General features: G+C 39.7%; 1 protein-coding gene across 2 annotated transcripts in view; it reads right to left on the reverse strand.

Annotated features, from left to right (window-relative positions):
• Positions 1-12,909, reverse strand: part of LOC139410951 (serine/threonine-protein phosphatase 2A 56 kDa regulatory subunit delta isoform-like) — a 46,196-nt gene extending 33,287 nt beyond the window's left edge. Inside the window, exons 1-3 of one of the 2 annotated variants that reach the window (XM_071156665.1) lie at positions 12,790-12,909; positions 11,560-11,643; positions 3,647-3,824 (exon numbers count right to left, since the gene is read on the reverse strand). In XM_071156665.1, coding sequence (XP_071012766.1) covers positions 3,647-3,824; positions 11,560-11,643; positions 12,790-12,816 — 289 coding nt within the window. In that variant the 5' untranslated portion in view covers positions 12,817-12,909. The remainder of the gene's footprint in view (positions 1-3,646; positions 3,825-11,559; positions 11,644-12,789) is intronic. The other variant, XM_071156655.1, reaches the window with a different exon arrangement.
• Between the last annotated feature and the right edge of the window lie 3,809 nt (positions 12,910-16,718).

Consider the following 16,718-nt stretch of genomic DNA (forward strand, 5'->3'; position numbering starts at 1 on the left):
TTCAGCGGCAGGGACTGGGAGACATGTCAGGATCAAGGGAATGATGAACAGAGAAAAGTACAGAGAGATCCTTGATGAAAACCTGCTCTGGAACTCAGACTGGGGTGAAGGTTCACCTTCCAACAGGACAACGACCCAAAGCACACAGCCAAGACAATGAGGGAGAGGCTTTGGGACAAGTATCTGAATGTCCTTGAGTGGCCCAGCCAGAGCCAGAACTTTAACCGATCTAACATCTCTGGAGAGACCTGAAAATAGCTGTGCAGAGACGCTCCCTATCCAACCTGACAGAGCTTGAGAGGATCTGCAGAGAAGAATGGGTGAAACTCTCCAAATACAGGAGTGCCAGGTTTGTAGCGTCATACCAAAGAATACTTGAGGCGGTAATCGCTGCCAAAGGTGCTTCAACAAAGTACTGAGTAAAGGGTCTGAATACTTATGTAAATAAGGTATTTCTGTTAAAAAAAATACATATACACTACCATTAACAAGTTTGGGGTCACTTAGAATTGTCCTTGTTTTTGAAAGAAAAGCATATTTTTTTGTCCATTCAAATATCATATTGATCAGAAATACAGTGTAGACATTGTTAATGTTGTAAATGACTATTGTAACTGGAAATAGCTGATTTTTTAAATGGAATATCTACATACGCATACAGAAGCCCATTATCAGCAAGAAGGCCATCATCCCGGAGTTGCCTCTTCACTGTTGACGTTGAGACTGGTGTTTGCGGGTACTATTTAATGAAGCTGCCAGTTGTGGACTTGTGAGGGGTCTGTTTCTCCAACTAGACACTCTAATGTACTTGTCCTCTTGCTCAGTTGTGCACCGGGGCCTCACACCCTTCTTTCTATTCTGGTTAGGGCCAGTTTGCGCTGTACTGTGGAGGGAGTAGTACACCGCGTTGTACGAGATCCTCAATTTCTTGGCAATTTCTCGTATGGAATAGCCTTCATTTCTCAGAACAAGAATAGACTGATGAGTTTCAGAAGAAAGATCTTTGTTTCTGGCCATTTTGAGCCTGTAATCGAACCCACAAATGCTGATGCGCCAGATACTCAACTAGTCTAAAGAAGGCCAATTTTATTGCTTCTTTAATCAGAACAATATTTTTCAGCTGTGCTAACATAATTGCAAAATCGTTTTTCTAATGATCAATTAGCCTTTTAAAATGATAACCTTGGATTAGCTAACACAACGTGCCATTGGAACACAGGAGTGATGGTTGCTGATAATAGGCGTACAGAGGCCCATGTTAAAATTCCATTAAAAATCTGCCATTTCCAGCTACAATAATCATTTACAACATTAACAATGTCTACACTGCATTTCTGATTAATTTGATGTTATTTTAATGGACAAAAAAAAGTGCTTTTCTTTCAAAAACAAGGACATTTCTAAGTGACTCCAAACTTTTGAACAGTGGTGTATATTTTTGATAAAATGTCTAAAAAACAGTTTTTGCTTTGTCATTATGGGATATTGTGTGTAGACTGAGGGGGAAAAAACTATTTAATCCATTTTAGAATAAGGCTGTAACGTAACAAAATGTGGAAAATGTCAAGGGGTCTGAATATTTTCCTAATGCACTGAACAATGTGGCTTTCAAACTATCCAATAATGGCTAAGCACTGGAGGGGAAGGTTGAGGAGATTTAGGTTACGTTACAGAGTGTTTTAAAGTGTGTCCTTTTGGACCGTTCCAAATGTTATCCCAAAAAAAAGAGCCAATGATACAGATATGCAGGGAATCAATCAAATTCTATGCCATTCTAGGACAGTGTGGTTGTCATTACATGAAAAGGATCAAAGAGTCTCCACATAGACCAAGATATGCTTCTGTATGTTATAATCCTGCTATTTGTGTGGGGAAGCAGTCAACCATTTGGGGGAAATGGGTAGGAGAAGGGGTTCATACTCTGCACAAGAATTAGGTCTTTTTGGTGTAATATGCTAATTCAAACCTGTGTGTCAACACTAGATGGTGCCATTAGGTCAAAGGGTAACAATGTTCTTTCAATGCCAAGCGCTGTACAATCATCTTATTTATGTTACAAAATACTGTTAAAAGATTAATAATGACACCTGTGAAAAACTTGAATTGTGTGTCAAAAGTATTTACAATGCGAGATAGATAAGAATACATGATTGTATATTATTTCAAATATTGGGCAAAATGTCACAAGCCGAGGAAAAGGGTATACAATTAAACGTTTTTAATAGATTTCACTCCCATAAGGTTACTAACCCAGGACGGGTTAGTCACAGAATGATGTGCGTTGGCGTGAGGGGGCAAAAATAACCCTCCTACATGCCAGAGTTCAATCTTGGTTTCATCAGACCAGAGAATCTATGTATTTGTGTTTTGTAGTTTAATATGTAGGTTTGTTTAGTTTATTATTGTTTTGGGATTGCATTGGTTATGGTGCACTGGGCTTAGATATAGTTTGGTGTACTGTGTGTTTTTTGTTTGTTGTCAATACAGAAAAATACACTGAGAGCACAAAACATTAACACTTGCTCTTTCCATGACATAGACTGACCAGCTGAATTCACGTGTAAGCTGTGATCCCTTATTGATGTTACTTGTTAAATCCACTTCAATCAGTGCAAATGAAGGGGAGGAGACAGGTTAAAGAAGAATTTTTAAGCCTTGAGACAATTGAGACATGGATTGTGTGTGTGTGCCATTCAGAGGGTGAATGGGCAAGACAAAATATTTAAGTTCCTTTGAACAGGGTATGGTAGTAGGTGCCAGGCCCCGGTTTGAATATGTCAAAAACTGCAACGCTGCTGGGTTTTTCACGCTCAACAGTTTCCTGTGTGTATAAAGAATGGTCCACCACCCAAAGGACATCCAGCCAACTTGACACAACTGTGAGAAACATTGGAGTCAACATGGGCCAGCATCCCTGTGGAACACGGTCGAAACCTTGTGGAGTCCATGCCCCGACAAATTGAGCTTGTACTGAGGGGTGCAACTCAATATTAGAAAGGTGTTCCTAATGTTTTGTGTATATAAGTGTATATCGTCCCATTTACATTGTGTCATTTATTGAGGGTTCCTTACTAGCCCCGCATAGATGCTATCCAAAGTCAAACCAATTTTGCCACGGTCGCACACTGGCCAGCTGAAGCTAATTGCCGAAAGAAGTTGACTATTTTCCTAGCTAGTCTAGGCTACTTCCAGACACAATACCCGGTTAGACTGTTTGAAGTTATCTAAAAGGTTGAGTGACTAACTGTGTACTGTTTTGGCAGAATGAATGTACAAACGCTTCCCACATGCAAACACACGAGACACCCACATCAAAGCATACCTCCAAGACACAAATGTCATTCTCAGTCGCATTTCTTAATGAGGATGACTGAAACTGAGGCCAAATCAGTCCGTTCAGCCCCCATTTAAGATCTGGCTGGAGCGAGGGTAGCATAAAGGATCTCTATGAATAGGACAGTGGTTGTGTCCCAATTCTCCACCTTTCTCCCCAAGTTTGCACTTGCACACTTTCCATCATGAATTTCAAATGGTGGAAACCTCCACCAGCCAATGCTTTTAAATGTGTGAAAGGAACAGCACACTTCAGGAGAAAGGTGGAGAATCCGGATGCAGCCAGAGAAGCTGGTGGGTTAGCTGGTGATACCTTTGAGGGCAGGAAGCTTCTGCAGCTCTCTGTTCTTGGCGAGGTTGAATCGTGACGAACTCTGGCGACGCTCCTTCTTGACGATCTGGGGACCGCCAGAGTATTTGATCTTGTTGAGCTGAGTGGGTGGTGGGGTGCTGTTGCTGGGACGCTTGCTGGCAGTTTGCTGCTGCTGCGCCTGTGGACAGCACACACACGAAAATCACAATGAGCTTGATGTTCGGTGAGGCTTGGAAAAGTTGGAACCACTGAAAATAGATTGCAAGATGGATGTTTTATTTGAACTGAATGTATAATATTGCATTTACATTTTGATATCTGTCCTCCTGAAGCCTTGACAGAGTTTTCTATTTGAGAAGATTACAATTTGCATTCCCGAAAACTTCACTGCTATTTCTTGGGATCGACATGTACTTTCACAGTAAATCAATCTTAGTAGACAAAAACCCATTCAATCTGGTAAACATCGTTTCTCACTAGCTGCTAACCCATACTACAGTCACCATGCAGAGAGCAGTAAATGACTCCACAGAAACACTCTGATTGGCTTGATCTAGTGCCACCATTATCCTGGAGTTTTAAAGGGAGCACACAGAGAGATGACTCCTGAACATAGGACTGGTCATGTTGTTGAGAATGAGAGGGGTTTTATTCTGTCAAACACTACAAACACTATAATTCCATGTCCAATTTTTTTTTTTTCTCTAAAGCTTCCGTCTGGGACATTATAGACTAGAGGGAATAGAGTAGTATTGTCAGTGATGTCCTAATTCTGTGAAATCTAATTTGTAATCCTTTCATGACGTCCATGATTACATGCAGAGAAGTTCATCACAAACCTCAAGAGCATTGAACTCCCCTGACAAAATTGATGTCCTCCTCAAGGATTGTAATGAACTTACATATGTGTAATCACAGACCAGAAGAAAGGATTTAGGTTTTCACGTCACTATTAAGTTCCCTCTACAATGCCTCTTGGGAATTGTAGTTCTATGCTAACCTAAAAAAAACTATTTGCAAATCCATGTTCTTGAACAAGCTTGTCATTGGATATGCAGCTGCTCTTGTAAATAGGTTGACTGAATAAAGTACTGCTCTCATGCAGTCCACACTGACTGACTAAGGTCCAGAATCGAGTGGACAATCACATCTTTGTACTTAGTTTGGACTCAAGTATGCATGAGTAACACTGCTCTCCATTCAGCAGTAATGTCAACTACTCCTTTGTAATACTGAAACAGTTCAGTTGAGGTTAAACTGTGTTTTTTAGGGTATTACATAGTTACCCTCTCTTTGCTTTCAGTAGCGGTGCATGGGTAAAATAGCTGGGGAAGCCAGAAAAAAAACAAAATTACAACCTGTGTTGTGATAATTCCTTTGCTTGCTCTATAACCTGTTTGTTCATATGCCTCGCGACCGTGATACAGTGCCTTCGGAAAGTACTCAGACCCTTTTGACTTTTTACGCATTTTGTTAGGTTACATCCTTATTTTAAAATGGATTAAATTGTTTTTTTTCTCATCAATATACACACACACAATACCCCATAATGACAAAGCAAAAACAGGTTTGACATTTTTGCTAATTTATAAAAAACTGAAATATTACATTTACATAAGAATTAAGGCCCTTAGCTCAGTACTTTGTTGAAGCACCTTTGGCAGCGTTAACAGCCTTGTCTTCTTGGGTATGATGCTACAAGCTTGGCACACCTGTATTTGGGGAATTTTTCCCATTCGTCTCTGCAGATACTCTCAAGCTTCGTCAGGTTGGATGGGGAGTGTTGCTGCACAGCTATTTTCAGGTCTTTCCAACAATGTTCGATCAGGTTTAAGTCCAGGCTCTGGTTGGGCCACTCAAGGACATTTAGAGTCTTGGTGGTTCCAAACTTCTTCCATTTAAGAATGATGGTAGCCACTGAGTTCTTGGGGACCTTCAATGCTGCAGAAATGTTTTGGTACCCTTCCCCGGACCTGCGTCTCGACACAATCCTGTCTAGGAGCTCTACAGACAATCCCTTCAACCTCATGGCTTGGTTTGGGACCTTATAGAGACAGATGTGTGCCTTTCCAAATTACGTCCAATCAACTGAATTTACCACAGGTGGACTCCAATCAAGTTGTAGAAACATCTCAAGGATGATCAACGGAAACAGGATGGACCTGAGCTCAATTTCAAGTCTCATAGCAAAGGGTCTGAATATTTAAGTAAATAAGATATTTCTGTTTTACATTTTTATAAATTTGCAAAAATGTTTAAAAAAACTGTTTTCACTTTGTCATTATGGGGTATTGTGTGTAGATTGCTAAGGATTTTTTCGTTTGTTTTATCCATTTAGAATAAGGCTGTAAAGTAACAAAATGTGGAAAAAGTCAAGGTCTGAATAGTTTCCGAAGGCCGAGACAATAAGAAGGCACAGTGGCAGAGTAAATTCAACCACATCTTTGTTTCATCACAAAACCAGAGAGCAACCACTGTCCAGTGAAGTCCGCAAAGAATATTGCAGGTAACAAACAGTTACATGACCTACAGCATGGTCAAGTAAGTTACTGTTTCTGACATTTTCAGACCACTAAACAGCTATTGATTTAGAACCACGGAGTGTTACCGCAAGTCGCAAAGAAAACAGGAGCTGCTTCCACTGTTCTAGCACCATTTCAACATCATCAAATCACCGATGCTTAGTCTAATAGTGACAACTAAAAGATACCAAAAACAATTTAGTTCAATCAACGCAAGCTAAATATCATGTGGCTGTCTACGGTTCTGATTTCTGTGGGTGTGCGTATGTGTGTGCTTGCTTGTTTGTTTGCTCAAGTATAAAACACATGTTGACTCACCCTACTTGTAGACAAACGCCAATGCCATCCTCCTCTCTTTCATGTTGCCTAAAGGGTCTATCACTCTGTCATACAGTACACACTTTTATTTTTTGTTGTCCTAGGCTAACCTGGCTAAAATGCTTGCTTGCTTGCTAGCCTAACTTCCTTTAGTGGGCAGCGTTAGCTAGTTAACATCAGCCTTCTACATCAAGCTACATATTGAACTTCCATCCACAGTGGCAATGTACGAATTAATGGTTGGATCAGAATCTCTGTTACAATCACTATCCAAGACAGGGATTTTACTGGTTTTACTTAACTCTCTATCTCCATCCATGGCTAATTTAGGAAAAGGACCATTTCAGCTAGCTAGCCACTGGAGAACACCACCACAACAAGATGCAACAATTCAAGTTGTTTCTGTCAATGACGTATAGTTGAAGTCGGAAGTTGACAAACACCTTAGCCAAATACATTTAAACTCCGTTTTTCACAATTCCTGACATTTAATCATGGTAAAAATTCCCTGTCTGAGGTGTTAGGATCACCACTTTATTTTAAGAATGTGAAATGTCAGAATAATAGTAGAGAGAATGATTTCTTTCAGCTTTTATTTCTTTCATCACATTCCCAGTGGGTCAGAAGTGTACATACACTCAATTAGTATTTGGTAGCATTGCCTTAAAATTGTTTAACTTGGGTCAAACGTTTTGGGTAGCCTTCCACAAGCTTCCCACAATAAGTTGGGTGAATTTTGGCCCATTCCTCCCGACAGAGCGTGTGTAACTGAGTCAGGTTTGTAGGCCTCCTTGCTCACACACACTTTTTCAGTTCTGCCCACACATTTTCTATAGGATTGAGGTCAGTGCTTTGTGATGGCCACTCCAATACCTTGACTTTGTTGTCCTTAAGCCATTTTGCAACAACTTTGTAAGTATGCTTGGGGTCATTGTCCATTTGGAAGACCCATTTGCGACCAAGCTTTAACTGATGTCTTGAGATGTTGCTTCAATATATCCACATAAATTTTACTTTCTCATTATGTCATCTATTTTGTGAAGTGCACCAGTCCCTCCAACAGCAAAGCACCCCCAGAACATGATGCTGCCACCTGCGTTCTTCACAGTTGGGATGGTGTTCTTCAGCTTGCAAGCATCCCCCCTTTTCCTCTAAACATAATGATGGTCATTACGGCCAAACAGTTCTATGTTTGTTTCATCAGACTAGAGGACATTTCTCCAAAAAGTATGATCTCTGTCCCCATGTGCAGTTGCAAACCGTAGTCTAGCTTTTTTATGGCGGTTTTGGAGCAGTGGCATCTTCCTTGCTGAACGGCCTTTCAGGTTAGGTCGATATAGGACTTGTTTTACTGTGGATATAGATACTTTTGTAACTGTTTCCTCCAGTATCTTCACAAGGTCTTTTTCTGTTGTTCTGGGATTGATTTGCACTTTTCGCACCAAAGTCCGTTCATCTCTAGGAGACAGAACACGTCTCCTTCCTGAACGGTATGACGGCTGCGTGGTCCCATGGTGTTTATACTTGCGTACTATTGTTTGTATAGATAAACGTGGTACATTCAGGCGTTTGCAAATTGCTCCCAAGGATGAACCAGACTTGTGGAAGTCTACAAATTTCTTTTGATTTTCCCATGATGTCAAGCAAAGAGGCACTGAGTTTGGAGGTAGGCTTTGAAATACATCCACAGGTACACCTCCAATTGACTCTAATTATGTCAATTAGCCTTTCAGAAGCTTCTAAAGCCATGGCATCATTTCCTGGAATTTTCTAAGCTGTTTAAAGGCACAGTCAACTTATTGTATGTAAACTTCTGACCCATTGGAATTGTGATACAGTGAATTATAAGTGAAATAATCTGTCTGTAAACAATAGTTGGAAAAATGTAGATGTCCTAACAGACTTGCCAAAACTACCGTTTGTTAACAAGAAATTTGTGGAGTGGTTGAAAAACAAGTTTTAATGACTCCACCTAAGTGTATGTAAACTTCCGACTTCAACTGTACGCTCTTAATGCAATTTGATAGGAGTGACGTCAAACTGGCTTCCCTTGACACTTCTTTTGTGGTGCGCTAGGACCATTCACAGTTGAGCTCACTCAGTTTAGCTCAACGCTGATTGGCTATTATTTGACACTTTTCTTTTATCAAGGGAGGCTAAATGCTCACTTGCTTCCCTTGCATTCAATGCTACAGGCTGCAACGATGTCATACTCTTTATGACCAGTTTGCATCAGATAGATGGCCTACACATACAGAGACAGAGGGGGGCTGTTTCGCTCGCTCAGATGCGTTCTCCGGTGAAATAAATATAACCTTTATTTAACTTGCAAAGTCAGTTAAGAAAAAAAATATTATTTACAATGACGGCCTACCCCGGCCAAATCCTAACCCGGACGACGCTGGGCCAATTGTGCGCCGCCCTATGGGACTCCCAATCACGCCCGGTTGTGATACAGCCTGGAATCGAACCAGGCCAAATTCAGCCTCTTCAGAATTTAAGGAAAATGTTGAAACAGAGAGACAAAATGTATTATTTTATGTTTGTTTTCTCTTGGCATCCATGAATACACACCCCTGTTGGCTTTACAAATCACGTGTAAGGCCGCTGTCCCCTAAATGCCCGTTCCCCATCCTGTTTTGGGCACTAACCCCTCCCTACCCTCTGCCATTACAGGCAGATATGCTTACAGGGGTATTTCCAGTGTAATTGAGAACAGGAGGGATTCCCTCAGGGAATTAGCTCTATGTTAAAAATGTATTTCATTCAATGAAATCACTGAAGTATACTGTTGAAATTAAGTTTAATAAAAAACGCATGGTCCCATGGTCTCATGTCTCAATAGCAGTGTCAAATGATACTCTATTCAAAAGGTCTGGCTAAAAGGTCTGGGTAAAATATCTGGGTAAAAGGGAAATAAGTACTGTAAAAAGTTGCAGGTTGAGTAACTGCAGCACTCTCATTGAAGTACAGTAAGAGGATCTGTAGGATTGATTAGCTGCTGAAACGGCTTCCCCTTTCTTACGAGGCCACGGGAACGGATCAATCCAAAAGTGAACAACAACACGACCATCAAAGGGGAGTCCTTAATGTTCATCCTCAGATAGTGTAAAATACCCATCAAACTGAGCAATACATGTTATATATTGGCCTGCAAAGATCAAGTGCAGCAATTAAGTCTGATTTATCAGACCCCCCCCCCCCCCCCCCCCTTTCCGGTATGACCTTTTGACAGGTGGAGTGACTGGATACGTTTCTACTATGGCTTTCACCTATCACAATCAGTGATCCAGAAGAAAAAGAGATGAAGAAAGGTTGTTTTCTAAACTGTCCCAACAGTTATGATTTCATGTATGTTTGACAGTGCATAGTCTGCATGCAGTGCATTGACACATCTGGGCATGTTTTAGAAAACCTGGGTGGTGATGGTGTATGTTATGGACCATTCCCATATTCCCATCAGACACATGCCGGGGCTTGCCCAAAGGCATGGCAGAGATGGCCGGTTTGCATGACTGAGCTGGTCTCAAAATAGACCCAATCAATAGCCTTTCACCCTACGCAACGTCAAACCCTAAGCGCCCTGCGTTTCCTGTCACCAATACCGCTCTCTGGACTGTGGGATGTTTTGAGAGCGCTAACACTATAGTTTGTTAAGGTACGCAGGCTAATACTTACGCGAGAGGTTAACAAGCCACACTCAGCGACTAATGCAGGGTATCCAGTGTCAAACCAATGTTAATGAGGTGTACAGTTGCAGGACATGGTGATGCAGTATTGGCTTATACTGTACATCAGTGTTTTTCAACCCTGTGCCTGGGGACCCACTTGTGCACACATTTACCTTCTGACCGAGGACTAAGACACATGATTCAACTTATCAACTAATCACTAAGCACTGGATTAGTTGAATCAGGTAGTTGATTAGTTAAATGAGGTGTGTTAGTGCTTCACTGAAAAATAATGATAAAAAAAAACACTGCAAGATCAAAGTAATATATCTATTTAAAACTGTAAGAAGAGCTACATTTGTTTCTGTGAGGATCCAGGTAGCCATAAAGCATGTGCCTACATTGCTATCTTGGAGTAATCTATGGGCACTATATCCTAGAAACCTGCCTAGCAGTCACAACAATGATCTGTTGCATACTGAGTGAAAGGCCATTTGAAACACTTCGAGGCAAAGAGGTCAGTGTTTGTCATCTACAAAGATTCATGATCGTATTTATCTAGCCATACCAAATCAGACATAAACAGCCAGATCAATCATATTCTGAGCTATCTGAACCTGCATGACCTTTTCCACACTGTTTTTCCATCTCAGAGAGCTTGTTGGCTAACCAAAACAAAATTAGAGTTCTGATTAAAGAATGTTAATTTAGATTTGTCAAAAACTAAAATGTAAAATAGGCAGGTTTAACTTCTACTTTGACAGGAGGATATTTTACTGGGCAGTAAACTATGGAGAATGTACTGCCTCTATGGTGGTCTATGCAGAGCTCAGCTGCATACAGAGAGGTCTGTACACAGAGGACAGCCGCTCCATTCCTGATAAAACGGCTAGAGTCTGGATCTATCTCAAGCATCATAATGTTAGAGTAACAATGTTCCCCATAACAATGTTCCCTAGGAGCTGCTGTGAACTCAACCAGCAGGCATATATGGCTGAACAGACATAAGCCATACGTGTCATTATGCAAAGGCCTGACATTATGTTTAGCTTCTCTCTGTAATGTTGGCCTAAGCAGGGCAGGAACAAGTATTGACACTGATGCATTACTATCTAATGTAACATTGAAAACGAGCTACAGAACTAGATTAAGAAACAGGAAATACAGTGTCAAATAGAATTACATGGGGGCATACATAGGCCCCTGATTCAACAGACCATTTATTATTATATTTGGATTTATATAACTAGGCAAGTCAAATTAAACTCAAATTATAGATTAACAGACATACACAAATCTTTGATCAATTCATCTTCAGAAATAAACTGCAGGCTAAAAACGAAAATATAAATACTGTCAAATAACCATCTGGATCTGTCATGTTAATCAAATAATATCTTACCTCATCTGCATTTTCAGTTCCTGTGTCTTTCCCACTAGTGGCATTACTGTTTTTAGTGCTACTTTTGGCAGATTTGGTTGGCTCCTGTGAATGACAACAATAGTTATTTTACTGTATTCATAAAGAAGAACACAATTGATATAGGACCATACACAACTCACATCCTCTGGTCTTTGGAGTGCACAATGCACAGGGATTTAATTTCTGTGGTATTGCCGAATGGGCACGCAGGGCATATGCCCCCAACCAAAAGAAGGTCGGAGGCCCTTCTGGAGGTCGGGGACCCACAGAAAGCATATGAACACGTCATAAGCATTCGCAAAATGTTTTGAATTGCAGGAAATTTGCATTAAAACTGCAAAATTGTCTCTCAGCTTCATGACAAAATGTGTCGAATAGGGGAGGTAGGTAGGTGACCTGGGGCCCCAAATGCGGTAGTTCCACCCTAGGTAGCTACAATGGCCTTGCTTTACCTTCAAAAACAGTAAGAATGCATTCTTGTGGCCAAGACTGCTGCATTTGTAAGACAGACTGTATGGAACTAGACTTGAAATACCCTTTAAGTGGGAAAAAACGGCAATTACTGACCGCTCAGACAACGACTAAGCACAAGCCGATATTGAAACATTGTAGCAAGCGATCTGACATATACAAGACGAGTGCATTCTCTTAGGAAGAACGAGACATTGAACTTGTAGCTATCAACTTGATGATAATCTTGTGTTTATGTAACGAATGTAGTCTAACCAAATGCATGCAAGAATAGCTGTCAACTTACTATCAGAGATCAGCCTAGGCTCACACTAATGCATGTTCGCAGTTCATATTCTGACAACACATTCGGAGAAACATACGACAATATGCCATTACCAAAACTAAACATTATTTTACGCAAAAAATGATTTGAGAATATGAATTAATTCAAGTTAAAACGTATTGTTGCTGTAGGCCTAGGTTAGTGTATCGGTATCACATCCATTACGTCAATTTTCAAATAATGTAATATTCAGGGTAATGTAAACCATTTGATAAGATTACATTTGTATATGTTGTTGGCTACTGATGGTATTTGCACGGTCTGAAAAATTATCTGCTCTGCTAGGCCTTACGATATAATAATACAAAATCTAGTTGGCGAATTAGAATACATCACGAGATACGGTCCACTTCCTCTGAACATTTAGCAACAATATTTTAATTGTTACCATTATGTTGCGATCATTACGTTACCTTTTCCTTTTTAGTTTTATTCGGCATTTTGTGGCTGTTGGTGTTTTTCACGGTGACTCCGCGACAGACTTCGCCGGGACTCGATCGCTGCCACTCGGTTACCTTCAGCTCCCTGCGCCCTTCTAGGCCAAGAAAAAGACCATTGGCCAGTCACACATTATACTGCCTAGTGACGGGCCACTGTAATTATTACATTGGGTGGTTATAGGATGGGCGTATTGCACTCCCGGTCTAGCGGTTTCCACTAGAATACTAGATAGCACAGCCACAAAGTCAAAATTATATTTTTAGTCTTAGTTTAAGTTTAGGGCTAGGCATAAGGTTAGCATTGTGGTTAAAGTTAGGTTCAAATCTAATTTTTAAAAGAGAAAGTGTAGAAATGGGCGGGATGTAGCCATAATTATGACCGTGGTTGTGCTAACTAGTGACGACCACATCTAGGGTGAGGGTAAAAACAATACAGTATGGTGGAGTTGCTGAAATGTACTTATTACCAAGCAACAATTCAAGAATGAATCCCTCCCTAGGCTTATAACATAGGGACATAACCAATAACCTATCAACATAATTAGGACGTAATTGTGAGTTAATTGAAAACATTGTTCAGAAATATAGCAATAGGATGACTAGCTAAATAGTTAACAGTACATTACAGTATAATGGAGATGCAGCCCTTACATTGAGCCACCTTTGCCGTGGTCATGCATGGATTCAACTTTTGGCATGCACGCTACAGCTGAGCACATTGATGCCAGTGCTTCAGTCACATATACTGGCAGTTCTGTAACAGAAAATGATCCACACTAGTTTGTTCATAATATACACAAAATTGTTCTGAAATGGAAGATTAAAGATATGATTATCCAATACCTTTATTCTAAACAATATTTGATCTATAGGAAGATTTGGGGTTTTCCAAAGTAACCCCATACTGTAAAGTGAAAAGTTTGACATGAATTTGGCAATTTGTGCAGCACACCACTGGAAATATGCCTCCAAAACAAGGTTTCAGACATCTGGCGAACTGTACAACCTACAAAACTATAGCACAATTTATATGACCACTTACAATGCGCTTTTACATGACAAAATATTTACTGGCAAAAGGCTGTGGCCTCATATTGTATTGTCAATGCACTTTACCAGCACCACCTGCTGGACGTGATCCATAACCTTCTTAGGGGCTAAAGAGGAATCCCATCTATGTGTATGCATGCCTAAACACATTTGTAAAAACACGTTGGTAAGTATGTTATTGGCAATGATCTGCACCCTTTTTTCATTATCAATATGGACAATGAGCTTCCCTTCAAGATAATTTATTTGGAAAATGAAATGACATTGGTTGAGCAAGGTTTTAAACACATACATAGTAAATAAGCCAAACAGTTTAGGCCATGCTCCAAAGATCTTACAGTGAGCAATAATTCACTGATATGGTACCAGTGGCGATAGAGTATTAACCACAGTCAGTGAAATACATGAATAGAAATGAGCATTTCAGTACAGCTGAATAATTATTCAGTGACAGAGAACAGCAATATCCTATGACATAACATACGTAACAAGTACATAAATTCCCCTCATGTATAGATTGTGTTGCCTTATTCGATCCACATTTCACTGAACATTCACAGGAAAATCAAATCTTAATTGTTTAGAGTGGCCTTACCTTTTTCTGAAGAGAAGACTGATCTACCAGCAGGCATTGTTGAACATAACATTATGCAGAAACTTCAGATATGGTCTTTGCCATACCTTTTGATCTCAAGTCCAATCAATTGCTTTCAGAATTCTATAATTAATTCTTAAAGTAATACTGTTTAACTATGAGCCAAAAGCCTTATTCATGCTGCCCTCAGTTTTGCCATACTACTCATACACAGGTAAGTGACAAAAACATTGTCATCCACACAATTAGAAATAACACCTATGTACATACATAAATACATATAATAACATTGTTCTGTTCCTTTCTGAATTGCTGCCACTGAGGTTTTTCCTTCAGAATTCCTTTCGACTGCAATGGGCATACCCAGGGTTGGGGAGTAACGGATTACACATAATTTTGTAATCCCTTACATGTAAGGAATTACAAAATCGGATTTTTACAGGTAAGGGATTACAAAAACGGTAACTGTAATCCGTTACCTGCAAAACAATATTGTAATCGGAGTAGTTACATTTGAAAAACTAGATGATTACTTTTACATTCAGAAAGTATGTTAGCGAAAAAAAATCTTTGACACTTCTGTTTTTTCAATGACATTCTAACTAGCATTGGGAAAAAAAAGGCACACATTTAAATCCGTTCCACCTGAGCGAGTCTGACCATCTATGCTGACAAACCAAATATGTTTAATGGAACGCGGGAATAGGCTTTTGTTGGCTACAGTCCAAGCTGTCTTCTAATAGTGCGACTGCTGTCGTTATCCAAAGATTATCCAATTTGAATAAACGCTTGGTAAGGGTAACAGCAGTGGTGTAGTCTACGGCGATACGGATATCAGTTATTATTGATATCTACTTAGCGCATTGATGTGATTGTGAATCACACTGCTACTCACTCTCATTTAGCTATTTTCGCTTTACGGATTGTGGTTGTTGTGGATGGCTGTTCACAAATCTAAATGTGTATTTGAACCTAATAATGGTTGAATTCAAGAAGTTTAAGCTGTCTATCAAATCATTGTTTTTGAAACCAGGTGACAGCCAGTGAAAATTGCGCTCTTGAAACAGCTCCGAAGTGCGGATCCCAGCCTAAGGAATAAAAGTTGGGCTTTTATTGCCCAATCGAATGCATGCTTGTCAACAAATAAATCCATAGGTCTAATTGACACACGCTCAAATTTGCACACTTTTGACTGCCCCTTTAAGTCTATCTGTAGTTGCTACATATACACACACATTGATTCTTGAAGAATATAACTTAAAAATGACTCATGAATTAAGTTCAACTGTCACACTCCATGGGAACCCAAAATATAAGCTTGTTTTACTCCAATGTGTGTAAACATTGTGAATGTAAACAAATACGGTATAGCATAACATGGTTAAAAATGTTATATCATGGATGGTCAGTCCCTGCATCCATAGCTGTCTATTTATCTGAGAGTGGTTACATTTCTCCAGGCCCATCACTCAGCTTTTTACCAAAAGAGGCAGGGAAACCATTTTATGGTTTCATCTGTTGATTTGCCCTTTGATATCTTGATAATAGGCAGCTGTTTAAAGTGCCACCAACAAACAAGCCTTTAGCTAACGTAGCATATGACATTCACTTTTCAAACGTAAATAGCACTTTTCAGTAGTGCTCAAAGTATGCCATTCCATGAGCGCAGCATTTATTTTTCAACTGGAATCAATGAGCCCAATCAGTCCTCCATGACAACAAAATCATAAACAGAGTAGGCTGGCTAATAAGCCCTTAGTTTTGAGGTTATGCTCAGGTAAAACAATTTGGCTAATCTATACATCCATATTTCCAAGTCCTATTCTTTAAGATCAAGGGGTATAACATTTATTGGAATGCCAGAAATTCTGATAGATTTTGTCTTTTAATGTTAAGATGATTTATTATATGTAGTAGAAAGCGATGGGTTAGAAGAAGCCTACATAACCAACCCATAAAGAAAGATTTGACATCCATATATGGCCAACTATGTAAACTTGAACATTGATTGATGCTTCAATATATGTCATTCAATTGGTAGCATACATTTTTGTCTTCTTCTATTGCCTTTTAAGGGGAAAGTAATCTAAAAGTAACAGAAGGTAATCAATTACATTACTGATTACGATTTGGGACAGGAAACTAGTAACTAAGGGATTACATTTAGAAAGTAACCTACCCAACCCTGGGCGTACCATAATGATGTTTTATGTTTCCAATGTCTGTATACAAGGTCTGAGAAATAACAGAGAAAATG

This window comes from Oncorhynchus clarkii, chromosome 1 (assembly GCF_045791955.1).
Source record: "Oncorhynchus clarkii lewisi isolate Uvic-CL-2024 chromosome 1, UVic_Ocla_1.0, whole genome shotgun sequence".
Taxonomy (NCBI): domain Eukaryota; kingdom Metazoa; phylum Chordata; class Actinopteri; order Salmoniformes; family Salmonidae; genus Oncorhynchus; species Oncorhynchus clarkii.